The sequence below is a fragment of the Dryobates pubescens genome, chromosome 1 (genome assembly GCF_014839835.1).
Source record: "Dryobates pubescens isolate bDryPub1 chromosome 1, bDryPub1.pri, whole genome shotgun sequence".
Lineage (NCBI taxonomy): Eukaryota > Metazoa > Chordata > Aves > Piciformes > Picidae > Dryobates > Dryobates pubescens.
The window spans coordinates 17,859,765-17,872,967 of NC_071612.1; the positions used below are offsets into that span (position 1 = coordinate 17,859,765).

General features: G+C 46.6%; 1 protein-coding gene across 1 annotated transcript in view; it reads right to left on the reverse strand.

Annotated features, from left to right (window-relative positions):
* Positions 1–5,653: 5,653 nt before the first annotated feature.
* The window catches only part of LOC104309532 (protein Wnt-7a), a 76,231-nt gene continuing 68,681 nt past the window's right edge, over positions 5,654–13,203 (reverse strand). Inside the window, exon 4 of the mRNA XM_054161870.1 lies at positions 5,654–6,950. Within this exon, the coding sequence (XP_054017845.1) occupies positions 6,471–6,950 (480 nt within the window). The 3' untranslated portion in view covers positions 5,654–6,470. The remainder of the gene's footprint in view (positions 6,951–13,203) is intronic.

Genomic DNA, 13,203 nt, shown 5'->3' on the forward strand with positions numbered 1-13,203 from the left:
CTCCCCTGGCACAGCCTGAGACTGTGTCCTCTTGTTCTGCTGCTGCTTGCCTGGGAGAAGAGACCAACCCCCACCTGGCTACAACTTCCCTTCAGGGAGTTGGAGAGAGCTATGAGGTCTCCCCTGAGCCTCCTCTTCTCCAGGCTAAGCAACCCCAGCTCCCTCAGCCTCTCCTCACAGGGCTGTGCTCCAGACCCCTCCCCAGCTTTGTTGCCCTTCTCTGGACACCTTCCAGCAGCTCAACATCTTTCCCAACCTGAGGAGCCCAGAACTGGGCACAGGACTCAAGGTGTGGCCTCAGCAGTGCTGAGCACAGGGCACAAGGACTTCCCTGCCCCTTCTGGCCACATTCTTCCTGATGCAGGCCAGGATGCCCTTCTTATTCTCACTACAGGCATGGGAAGCAGGGAAGAATCTGATCCAGCCCAGACAGGAATCAATATCAGCAGTAGTGCTGGGGAATGTTTTTTACCCAGTGAAAACCAACTTTTATTGTTTGGGTTTTTTTTTAGCATGGGTCACAAGTGAGTCAAGCAGGAGGAAGGGAATGATCCAACAACCAGAGAAATATTTAGCAACTCAGATAAGCTGCAGGAGTTAGCAGTGACAAAAAATGAAAGCCTGTATAGGGAGCACGAAATGGCTTAGCTGGGCTCTGGAGCAAAACAAGTGGCTGGTGGTTAAATTTGCCTGGATGTGATTTGTTTTGCTTTGCTTTGTTTTCATGGAATCAACCAGGTTGGAAAAGACCTCAGAGATCCTCAAGCCCAACCTATTACCTAATCCCTAACACCTCCTGACAACTAAACCATGGCTCCAAGTGCCACATCCAAGCCTTTTTTGAACACCTCCAGGGATGGTGATTCCACCACCTCCCTGGGCAGCCTGTGCCAGTCTCTCACCACCCTCATGGGGAACAACTTCTTCCTGACAGCCAGTTTTGAATCTACCCTTTTCAGCGACATCTCCAATCGGAGCAGGTTGCTCAGGGACACATCAAGTTTCACTTCAAGTTTGAATGGCTCCAGGGATGGGACCAGTACCACTTCCCTGGGCGACCTGTTCACCACTCCCACTGTGAAGGGCTTCCTTCTGATGTCCGACCTAAATCTCTTTCTGGGAAGAACTTTCAAGCTGTGCCTTCCCTGGCACAGCTTGAGACTGTGTCCTCTTGTTCTGGTGCTGGGTGCTTGGCAGAAGAGACCAACCCCCACCTGGCTCCAACCTCCCTTCAGGTTGTAGACAGCAAGAAGGTCTCCCCTGAGCCTCCTCTTCTCCAGGCTAAACAACCCCAGCTCCCTCAGCCTCTCCTCACAGGGCTTGTGCTTGAGATACAATCCCTCTGGGATTTTTGAGCGCTGTCCTTTTGAGGGGTGGGAGGGGAAAGGATAAAGTAAATGAGGATAAAGTAAATGCCCCTCCACCCTCACTCCCTCCCCCCCCCCCCAAAAAAAAAAAGAGGGGAAAAAAAGGCGGTGGACGAGTCGTCAGCTTTGTAGCCTATCTCTGAGCATCAGCCGATGTGTGTCACGCCAGTTTGTACAGTCATAGTCTGCAGCCTCGCAGTGACGAGAATGCGATTCGACAGCAGCACAATGCCGAGGTTTAAGCGCCAGCACACACAGCACATTTGTCGCTCAGGACGGCTCCGCTTAGCGCCTGACGCATGTGGGAAGCAGCTCGTCCCGAGGGGGTTGCTTGGGTTTGGGGTTGGGGGGTGTGGGGTGTGGGGTGTGTGTGTGTTCTTTTGGTGTTTTGTTTTGTTTTTCCTTGAATGGGATAAACGAGCGTCCAGTTAACACCGAGCGGGAATCCAAGCCGTGTGACACAAGCGATGCCACAAGCCGCCTCCCTCTCCTTCCCCCCGCCCCGCTCCGCTTCTTGCTTTGCGGATTCCGCACACGGAGCCGCGGGGTTGCATCCGGAGAGAGGCTTCAAGGCTGCAGGCAGCTCGCTGCTCCGGCCTCCGCACACCCCTAAGAGTTACCCCGCCTCCCATAAACAGCGGCGAAGGGGGAGGTGGGTGCCTGCGTGGAGAAGAAGCCCCGGTTGAACAAGCCAGAGCTGGGATAAATAAAGCATTTATAGAAAAATAGCCTCTTACAAAATACACTTCTCTCACCCCAGGCTGGAGTCGGCCAGGCTCTCTTTGGCTTTTGCTGTCCCCAAAGATGGAAGTTCGGCTGGAGTCCCTCCTTCTTTTCGCTCTTTATTTAAGCCATGTTCCGAACAGGATTTTACGGGTTCTTTTCTTTTATTTTTGTATCAATGCTTCCTTCCTCATTTGTCCTTTTTCATTCACGTGGCGAATTTATTTATTTTTTTGGTTAATGTTTCTTTCGAATTTTTCTTCTTTTTTTTGTCAGGGTTTCTTTCGAAATTTATTTTTTTTTTAACATTTTAAACGTTTCTTGCTCATTTGTAAAAATTTTATTCATGTTTCTTTCTAATGCGGAAAATTTTTTCTTTCTTTTCTTTTTCTTTCTTTCTTTTCTTTTCCTTTCCTTCCTTTTCTTTCTTTCTTTTATTTTCTTTTCTTTTTCTTTCCTTCTTTTTCTCTTTCATTTTATTTTTCTTTCATTCATTTTCTTTCTTTTCTTCTTTTCTTTTTCTTTCCTTCCTTTTCTTTCTTTCTTTTCTTTTTCTTTCCTTCCTTTCCGTCCTTTTCTTTCTTTTCTTTCCTTCCTTTTCGTCCTTTTCTTTTTCTTTCCTTCCGTTTCTTCCTTTTCTTTTTCTTTCCTGCCTTTTCTTTTTATTTATTTTCTTTTTCTTTCCTTCCTTTTCTTTCTTTTCTTCTTTTCTTTTCCTTTCCTTTCCTTCCTTTTCTTTCTTTTCTTCTTCTTTTCTTTTCCTTTCCTTCCTTTTCTTTCTTTTTGTCTTCTTTCCTTCCTTTTCTTTCTTTCATTTTCTTTTTCTTTTCTTTTTCTTCTTTTCTTTTTCTTTCCTTCCTTTTCTTTCTTTTCTTTTTCTTTCCTTCATTTTCTTTCTTTTCTTCTTCTTTCCTTCCTTTTCTTTATTTTCTTTTTCTTTCCTTCCTCTTCTCTTTCCTCCTTCTTTTCTTTTTTCTTTCCTTCCTTTCCTTTCTTTCATTTTCTTTCTTTCTTCCTTTCCTTTCTTTTCTTTCTGTTCTTTTTCTTTCCTTCCTTTTCTTTCTTTCATTTTCTTTTTCTTTCTTTTCTTTTTCTTTTTCTTTCCTTCCTTTTCTTTATTTTCTTCTTCTTTCCTTCCTTTTCTCTTTCCTTCTTCTTCTTTTTCTTTCCTTTTCTTTCTTTTCTTTTTCTTTCCTTCCTTTTTCTTTCATTTTCTTTTTCTTTCTTTTCTTTCCTTTTTCTTTCCTTCCTTTTCTTTCTTTTCTTCTTCTTTCCTTCCTTTTCTCTTTCCATCTTCTTTTCTTTTTCTTTCCTTCCTTTTCTTTCTTTTATTTTCTTTTTCTTTCTTCCTTTCCTTTCTTTCCTTTCTTTTCCTTCTTTTCTTTTTCTTTCCTTCCTTTTCTTTCTTTTCATCTTCTTTCCTTCCTTTTCTTTCTTTCATTTTCTTTTTCTTTCCTTCCTTTTCTTTCTTTTCTTTTTCTTTCCTTCCTTTTCTCTTTCCTTCTTCTTTTCTTTTTCTTTCCTTCCTTTTCTTTCTTTCTTTTCTTTTTCTTTCTTCCTTTCCTTCCTTTTCTCTTTCCTTCTTCTTTTCTTTTTCTTTCCTTCCTTTTCTTTCTTTCTTTTCTTTTTCTTTCTTCCTTTCCTTCCTTTTCTTTTTTCTTTCTTTCCCTCTTTTCTTTTTCTTTCCTTCCTTTTCTTTCTTTCCTTTCTTTTTTCTTCTTTCCAATTTCTAAAGCTCTTATGAATGTTTCTATTTTTTTAATTAACATTTCTTTCTAATTTGTTAAAGCTTTTAATTAATATTTGTTTCTATTTCAATTTTTTTTTAATTAATGTTTGTTTCTACTTTTTAAACCTTTTTCTTAATGTGGCTTTCTAATTTTAAAACCTTTTAAATTAATATTCATTTCTATTTTTAATTTTTTTCCTATTTTTTAAACCTTTTAATTAATGTTTCTTTCTAATTTTTTTTTCTAATGAATGTTTCTTTTAAATTTAAAACTGTTTTTTTTACTAACCTTCCTTTCCAATTGTTAAAATTTGTCAAATTACTTTTTCTTTCTAATTTTTCCCCTTTTTTTAATTACCCCCCCCAATATATATTTTTTTTAAATCAACGTTTCTTTCTAGATTTTTAATTTTATTTTATTAATGTTCCTATACCGACCCAAAGCTGGTAATAAAACCAAATAGATTTGTAACCCCCACCCCACCCCCACCACTTTTTGTTCCAGACAACTAGCAGCAGCAGCAGCAGCAAAGGGGAGAGACAACGAACAAACCAACCAACCAACCAACCAAGAACCCCCTCCCAAAATCAGCAGCTTGGGTTTGTGCCTGGGCACAGAGAGAAAGATGCCAGCTGCTGGCCTTCAAACCTCCAGCAGGGCACAACGTAGCAGCCTGCTGACAGAAAACAACCCCCCCCCACCGAGTTCACAACAAGAGATACAGCTCCAGATCTTCTTCTTCTGGTTCTTTTTTCTTTTCTTTTTTCTTTTCTTTTCTTTTCTTTTCTTTTCTTTTCTTTTCTTTTCTTTTCTTTTCTTTTCTTTTCTTTTCTTTTCTTTTCTTTTCTTTTCTTTTCTTTTCTTTTCTTTTCTTTTCTTTTCTTTTCTTTTCTTTTCTTTTCTTTCCTTTCCTTTCCTTTCCTTTCCTTTCCTTTCCTTTCCTTTCCTTTCCTTTCCTTTCCTTTCCTTCCTTTCCTTTCCTTTCCTTTTTTATTTTTTATTTTATTTTCTTTTTTCTTTTCGTTTCTTTTTTATTTTTTCTTCTTTTCTTTTCTCTTCTTTTCATATTTTTTATTATTTTCTTTTCTTATGTTTTTTCTTTTATTTTTTTTTTCTTATTTTCTTCTTTTTTCTTCTTTTCTTTTCTTTTTTCTTTTCTTTTCTTTTTTCTTTTCTTTTCTTTTCTTTTTTATTTTTTCTTCTTTTCTTTTCTCTTCTTTTCATATTTTTTATTATTTTCTTTTCTTATTTTTTATTTTTTCTTTTCTTTTTTATTTTTTCTTATTTTCTTCTTTTTTCTTCTTTTCTTTTCTTTTCTGTTCTTTTATTTTCTTTTTTCTTTTCTTCTTTTTCTTTTCCTTTTTTCTTTTCTTCTTTTTTCTCCTTTTTCTTTTTTCTTCCTTTTTTCTTCTTTTTTCCTTTTTTTGTTTTCTTCTTTTTTCTTTTTTCTTTTCCTTTTTTCTTCTCTTTTTTTTTCTTTTTCCTTTTTTCTTCTCTTTTTTTCTTTTTCCTTTTTTTTTACTATTTTCTTCTTTTTGTCTTCTTTTTTCTTCTTTTTTTTTTCTTTTCCTTTTTTCTTCTCTTTCCTTTTCCTGTTTTCTTCTCTTTTTTTCTTTTATTTTTTTTTCCCTTTTCTTCTTTTTTTCTTTTTTCTCTTTTTTTTCTCCTGGCCCTCTCTACAGTTAACTCCCCAAAGGCAGCCAACGATCTACTTTAATTGCAGAAGAGTTTCGCCCCTCCCCTCCCCACCACTTCCAAAAAAACCCCAAAAACCCAAACAAAGGAAAGAAAAAAATGCAAAAGAATTTTTTTAAAAAAGCCAGTAGAGTTCTTTTTTTTTTTTTTAATTAAATAAATTAATATTAGTTTTATCTGAATAAATTGTTAAATATTGCTATTATTATGCCCCCGGAGTGTCCCCCAAATCCCTGTGCTAAAATCTGCAGCACGCACACACATGGAAAAACAACCAACCAACAACAACAACAACCAAACAAACAAAAATACCACAAAATAACCGAAACAAAATTGAAAAAAGGGCAGGTAAAAGCAGTGTCTGCTTCGACAGTTCGACTGGCTGCAGCAAACGGCACGAAGGGGAAAAGAGGAGCACCGACCAGCAGAAGCTTTTTCACCCCTGGAGAAGCCTCAGTCCGTGCCATCCCCTCGCCCCCGCGGGCAGTTCGCCTTGGGGCAGTGTCCGTCCCGTCCTGTGCCAAGCCCTTCTCTCCGAGGCTTTCTCCCCCTACCCCTTCCTGCTCCCTAGACACCCAAGTTCTGAAGCATCCTCTTCCCAGAGCCTTTTCTCCGGCTGCTCTCTCTCCACAGGGCAGTCAGAGCTCCTCGCTTCCGAGGCGCTGCTCGCCGGGACAATCTTTTTCTCTCCGCTTTGCGCGTCCGGCGGCTCGGGGTGGGAGGTTGATTGGTTTGGTTTGGTTTAGTTTCTCAGCTAACTTTTCCTAAGAGTCTGAGATACTCATTCACACCCCCGACGGAACGCGAGCAGGAAAGCGAAGGCTCCGTTCACCAGCACGTCCCCTTGCCAGAGCAGGTCCTCCCCACGCTCCCGCATGGGTTGGGCGAGTGCTTGTGCAAACGCGCGGCGGGGCCGGGGCCGTGCCAGCCTGCCCGGCCCCCACCCCCCGGGGGCTCACTTGCAAGTGTAGACCTCGGTTCGCTCGCTGCAGGTGTTGCACTTCACATAGCAGCACCAGTGGAACTTGCAGTTGCACTGCCAGACCCGGGAGTACTGGTGGGTGTTGTAGCCGCGGCCGCAGCACATCAGGTCGCAGCCGTGGGACTGCTGCGCCGTCTTGTTGCACATCCTGCCCTGCGTGCCCACGCTGCCCGTCACCGGGTCCTCCTCGCAGTAGTTGGGGGACTTTTCGATGTACACCAGGTCGGTGTCCATGGGCTTGCGGTAGGAGAGAGGCTTCTTGATCTTGAGGAAGGTGGGGCGCTTGTTGCGGCTGGCGCGCACCGGCTCCACCTGCACCGCCTCGTTGTATTTGTCCTTCAGGATGTAGCCCAGCTCCCGGAACTTGGGCAGGGTGGTCCAGCAGGTTTTAGTGGTGCAGGAGCCCGACACCCCGTGGCACTTGCACTCCAGCTTCATGTTCTCCTCCAGAATCTGCAGTGGCAAGGACGAGGAAGGACATGTTAGCATAGTGTCACAGAATCACAGAGACACAGAGTCACAGAATGGTCTGGGTTGGAAGGAACCTCCACAGCTCATCCAGTCCAACCCCCTCAGCAGTCAGCAGGGACATCCCCAACTAGATCAGGGTGCCCAGAACCCTGTCCAGCCTCACCTTCAAAATCTCCAGGCATGGAGCCTCAACCACCTCCCTGGGCAACCTGTGCCAGTGTTCCACCACCCTCCTGGTGCAGAACTTGTTCCTCACATCCAAGCTCAATCTGCTCTGCTCTGGTTTGAAGCCATTGCCCCTGGTCCTGTCCCTGCAGGCCTTTGCAAACAGTCTCTCTGCAGCCTTCCTGTAGCCCCCTTCAGGTACTGGCAGGCTGCTCTAAGGTCTCCCTGGAGCCTTCTCTTCTCCAGGCTGAACACCCCCAGCCCCCTCAGCCTGTCCTCATAGCAGAGCTGCTCCAAACCCCTGATCATTTTCATGGTCTCCTCTGGACCCTCTCCATCAGCTCCAGGTCCTTCCTGTGCTGAGGGCTCCAGACCTGTACACAATACTCCAGGTGAGGTCTCACCAGAGTACAGTGGCAGAATCACCTCTCTGGATCTGCTGGTACAAGCTGGAGGTTCAAAGCCCACCCTGAGTGGCAGTCACGGGTGGGTCTGCTCTCTACCATGAGTTGCCATCTGACACAGGCCATGTCCCCACCAAAGCTGTGGGTTCTGCTTGCCTGGTGACAGCACCACCCCAGGGAGCAAATGCTCATCAGTGCCAGCTGAGTTCTGCCTGCAAAGCTGGTTCCCCATTTGCACTTCGAGTTAAGCAGGGGAAGTAACTTTGCTTATTTCACAGCTCACAGACAAAAGGTCCCACTTTAGGGACCCTCCTTGACCACAGCTTTTCTTCCCTTCCAGTTGCAACACAACCATACAGTGCTTTGTCCAGTCCTGGGCCCCTCCATTTGAGAAAGATGTTGAGTTGCTGGAAGGTGTCCAGAGAAGGGCAGCAGAGCTGGGGAGGGGTCTGGAGCACAGCCCTGTGAGGAGAGGCTGAGGGAGCTGGGGTTGCTTAGCCTGGAGAAGAGGAGGCTCAGGGGAGACCTTCTTGCTCTCTCCAACTCCCTGAAGGAAGATTAGAGCCAGGGGGGGGTTGGTCTCTTCTCCCAGCCAAGCAGCACCAGAACAAGAGGACACAGTCTGAAGCTGTGCCATGGGAGGTTCAGGCTGGAGGTTAGGAAGAAATTCTTCCCAGCAAGAGAGATTGGCCCTTGGGATGTGCTGCCCAGGGAGGTGGTGGAGTCCCCATCCCTGGAGGTGTTTAGGAAGAGCCTGGCTGAGGCACTTGGTGCCATGGTTTAGTTGATCAGGTGGTGTTGGGTGAGAGTCTGGACTTGATGATCTCCAAGGTCTTTTCCAACCTGATTAATTCTGTATTCTGTGTTTGGGGTTGCCTGTTGTTAAAGCTTGCATGTGGCAATGAAATGAGGAACTGAGAGACTCTCCCAGCACTCCCTGTGCTGCTATGGAAGCTCGACAAGCAGTACCAACACTTGATCTTCCTAAACAGAGTGTCAAAAATAAACTGCACTTTGCTTCTCATACCTGAAGATGACATAAACTGGAAATTAGAAAGAAATTCTTTCCAGTGAGGGTGAGGAGACCCTGGCACAGGCTGCCCTGGGGGGTTGTGGCTGCCCTCTCCCTGGAGGTGTTCCAGGCCAGGCTGGATGAGACCTTGAGCAACCTGGGCTGGTGGGAGGTGCCCCTGCCCGTGGCAGGGGATTGGAACTGGATGAGCTTTAAGTTCCCTTCCAACCCAAAGCATTCTGTGATTCTATGCACAAATGAAATATCAATTCACAAGAGCTCAAAATCCAGCCTGTTTGCACAGAGTGAGAAGGCTTGGTCATCACACAGGAGGATTTGCTAAACTCAGGAAGAAATCAGATTTCCAAGATCAAAGCCTGGCATGCTGGAAGTTACAGGAGCTGAGTGACCAGCCCCCATGCTTCTGGAAATAACTTGCACCTTTTACCTGCAATCCTGGAGTCTGGCAGCATTTTAATGAGTGTTTGGAGTCAATCAAAACAAACTAGGGAACAAGAACCTTAAAATCAGTCTGGATAAAAAAAGCCTCCAGGGAGACCTTAGAGTGGCCTTCCAATGCCTGAAGGGGGCTGCCAGAGAGCTGGGGAGGGACTTTTGTCAAGGGCTGGGAGTGACAGGATGAGAGGGGATGGATTGAAGCTTGAGGAGGGGAGATTGAGGCTGGAGATGAGAAAGAAATTCTTTCCAGCGAGGGTGGGCAGACGCTGGAACAGGTTGCCCAGGCAGGCTGTGGATGTCCCCTGCCTGGGAGTGTTCAAGGCCAGGCTGGATGAGGCTTTGAGCATCGTGGGCTGGTGGGAGGTGTCCCTGCCCATGGCAGTGCTGATCCTCCTGTTGGTCTCTCATTAACAAACAATGCAGAGCAGCTGCTCACTCAGACATCAGCTGTTCTGAATGTTGCAGGCCAGTGCTCCAAACTGGAAATCAAAGGATTCTTTTAGTGTAGCATAGCCAAGTTCCTCGCACTTCCTGGAGAGCCTGAAGTATTCTGTCTCCTCTCACATGCATAACAGAGCATACAAAAGCTACTCTGCAAGAAAACTCGGTCTGTCTTAGAATCATAGAATCACAGCAGTGTTTGGTTTGGCAAAGCCCTTTCAGTTCATCCAGTCCAACCATTCTCTAACTCTACCAAGGCTGGGGCTAAGCCATGGCCTCAGCACCACAGCTCTGCCTCTGTGAAACACCTCCAGGGATGGGGATGCAACCCCCTCCCTGGGCAGCCTGTGCCAGGCTTTGAGAACCCTTTCAGGGAAGAATTTTCTTCTAATGCCCAACTTAAACCTGCCCTGGTGCAACTTGAGGCCATTTCCTCTCATCCTGTCATTTGTTACTGGGGAGAAGAGGCCAAGCCCCACCTGGCTCCAACCTCCTTTCAGGGGTTTGTCAAGGGTGAGACGGTCTCCCCTCAGAGCACAGAGTGCAACAATAAAGCTGAGGAACTGGGTTCATGTTTTGTCTTCAATTCCTGGTAATAAATTTCTGCCTCCTTAGAACTGTTAGAGCATCTCCAACACCCCAGCACCAGCCCTCACCCCACCCTGCCTCCCTCTCCTCCTGCGGGGGTCTCTCATGCTTATGCCTGAGCCGACACTGCTTCCTTTGGAAGATAACAAGCTTCATCCTCCCCTCATCCTTCACACCCCTGGATGCTTTACCCTTCTATCTTCTCTCCCTCTTGTTAACCAATCCAGATGAGACCAGAGAGCAGCTTAGTCCCTGCTGTCTGTCCTGAGGCCTGCAGCTGACCTCACCTAGCAGCCACGCTGGGTTAATGCTAGAAAACTTCATTCCAGCAATTAATTTCCCACTGCTCTGTGGTTCAAAGCAACCATCAGAATTTTGATGATTAAATTCTGCCCAACCTGGCAGATAGCAGCAGTGCAAGCCCAGCCAGAGGGATTATCTGGGTTCAGGGAGTGGCCACATCATTTTTCCCCTGAGAAACCCCAGCTGATCCCTGCAGCTCCAAACCTGGGCAGCCTAGAAGGAGGTCAGTGATAGGGAAAGCTGAATTAACCCTTTGTGACAAGCACTTTCTTCTGCTGGGGAGCTTGGGAAACTTCCCACACTGACCTGGCCCTGGCAGCCTGTCCTGAAGGAGCCAAGCCCAGCTTGAAGACCCTGCTCACTTCAGGGAGGTTGGGCTTGATAACCTTTAAAGGTTCTTTCCAGCCCCTAAACGTTCTGTAGTTCTATGAAGGCCAGAGGTGTGTGCTGGGACTTCAAACCTTCCAGTTTACCTCAGCATAGACTGGAAGTGGCAAGGAGGAAGAGCACATCACAGAATCACAGAGTCAGAGAAGCACAGAACCACAGAGTCAAAGAATGATCTGGGTTGGAAGGGACCTGGAGGTGTTCAAGAGGAGATTGGACGTGGCACTTGGTGCCATGGTCTAGTCGTGAGGTCTATCGAGACAGGTTGGACTCGATGATCCTTGGGGTCTCTTCCAACCTCAGTTATACTGTGATACTGTGACCTCCAAAGGTCATCCAGTCAGCAGCAGTGCACCAACACCTGCAAGCTGCTGCTCTTGGCAGCCCTAAACCAAGCAGTGTAAAACCTGCACCTAGCAGCTGGTTTCTCTCACACACTTGGGTCCTGAGGCTGTTCTCCTGCGGCTTAGGCACAGAAATTGCCATTGCTCAAGCTTAGGGCGGTTTGGGGCTGTTTCTTTGCTCCTCACTCTCCCTCTGCCCCTTCCCAGCACAGCCAGGGAATTTGAAAGGCATCAAAGCAGCTGCAGCTTTATTTCAGTCCGTGAGGGAAGTGGCAGCACGTGTGGTCTGCAGGCAGGATTAAAATCCTAGAAAGCACAGAGCTGAGATGCTGACAGCTGTGAGCTCAGCGGATGTGAGGTCACCTTCTCTGCTCCCGTTTGCAAATCAGTTTTCCATGCAAACGATCTAAGGACTGCCCTAAAAACTTCCAGGCTCAGATCTACATCTCAGCTCGCAGCTCTGCTCGAGCTTTGGCTCACAGCTTGCATTATCTCGTTATCTCTCTCTCTCAGCCACTGCATTCCTCTTTCATTGCTCACTCATTCATGCTCAGAAGATAGATGAGGAGATGGGGAAGGAGTTAGAGCCCAGAAACTGGGAAAATAACAGGGATTCTTTGAGCCTCATTTGTACCTTCTCCCAAAAGCTTCTCTGTTTTGTTTTTTTTTCCTGCTAAAGGTGAAACTGGCCAGGGCTGCATTTCTCAGCCCTATTTCAAGCCCTGCTGTGTTCCAGAGGCTGGCCTTTTATCCCGGCATGGTGTTGGAACACGCAACCAAATGTTTGGAGCTCGCCTGCTGGCAGCATCCACCAAGCTGGCTCGAAAGGTTCATGCCAAACACATCATGTGTCAGCTCTCCAGGTAGAGCTTCTTTCCTGGAGTGGAGTTGAAGAGCCTAAACAGCTTTCTGGGTTGTTTCATTAACCTCCCATTTACAGCCAGGCTTGAGCAATTCCCCTGGAAAGAGCTGAGCAAGCGACTGGAGCGGCTCGGCGGCCAGGAGGCCTCGTGTTATGTGTTGGCCTCCTGCTCCAGGGCACACAGGGCCAACCAGAGAGAGCTTCTGCCTGCCTGGCCTCAGCTGAGGCTGGGCAGGAGCCTTTGGGATGAAAGGCTCTGCTTTTGTGTGAACATGAGAAGTTTGAGCAGTGCTAGGTGAGCCCAAGTGCTGGGCAACCTTCTCTGAAGACCCAAAATCACAGATACCCAGAATCCCAGCATGGTAGGGGGTTGGAAGGGACCTCTGGGGATAGGATAGGATAGGGTAGGATAGGATAGGATAGGATAGGATAGGATAGGATAGGATAGGATAGGATAGGATGGAATGGAATGGAATAGACCAGGTTGGAAGAGACCTTCAAGATCATTGCATTCAACCTAGCATCCAACACCACCTAATCAACTAACCCATGGCACCAAGCACCCTATTAAGACTCCTCCTGAACACCTCCAGTGATGGTGACTCCACCACCTCCCCAGGCAGCCCATTCCAATGGGCAATCACTCTCTCTGTGTAGAACTTCTTCCTAACATCCAGCCTAAACCTCCCCTGGCACAGCTTGAGACTTTGTCCTCTTGTTCTGGTGCTGGCTGCCTGGGAGAAGAGACCAACCTCTGCCTGTCTACAACCTCCCTTCAGGGAGTTGTAGACAGCAATAAGGTCACCCCTGAGCCTCCTCTTCTCCAGGCTAAGCAACCCCAGCTCCCTCAGCCTCTCCTCACAGGGCTGTGTTCCAAACCCCTCACCAACTTTGTTGCCCTTCTCTGGACACCTTCCAGCAAGTCAACCTCCTTCCTAAACTGAGGGGCCCAGAACTGGACACAGGACTCAAGGTGCAGCCTAACCAGTGCAGTGTACAGGGATCATCCAGTCCAACCCCCCTGCTAAAGCAGGGCACCCACAGCAGCTTGCCCAGGTGGAGTTGGAATCTCTCCAAGGAAGGAGCAGCCTGCTCCAGGCCTCCAGCACCTTCACACCAAAGAAGTTTCTCCTCCTGTTCAGCTGGAGCCTCCTGGGCTCCAGTTTGTGCTCCTTGCTCCTTGTCCTGTCTCTGGGCACCCCTGACAAGAGTCTGGCCACAAAAATTCTTGGAGCCAGTGGGCAGAGAGATGAGAAAGAGCTTTGTCTTT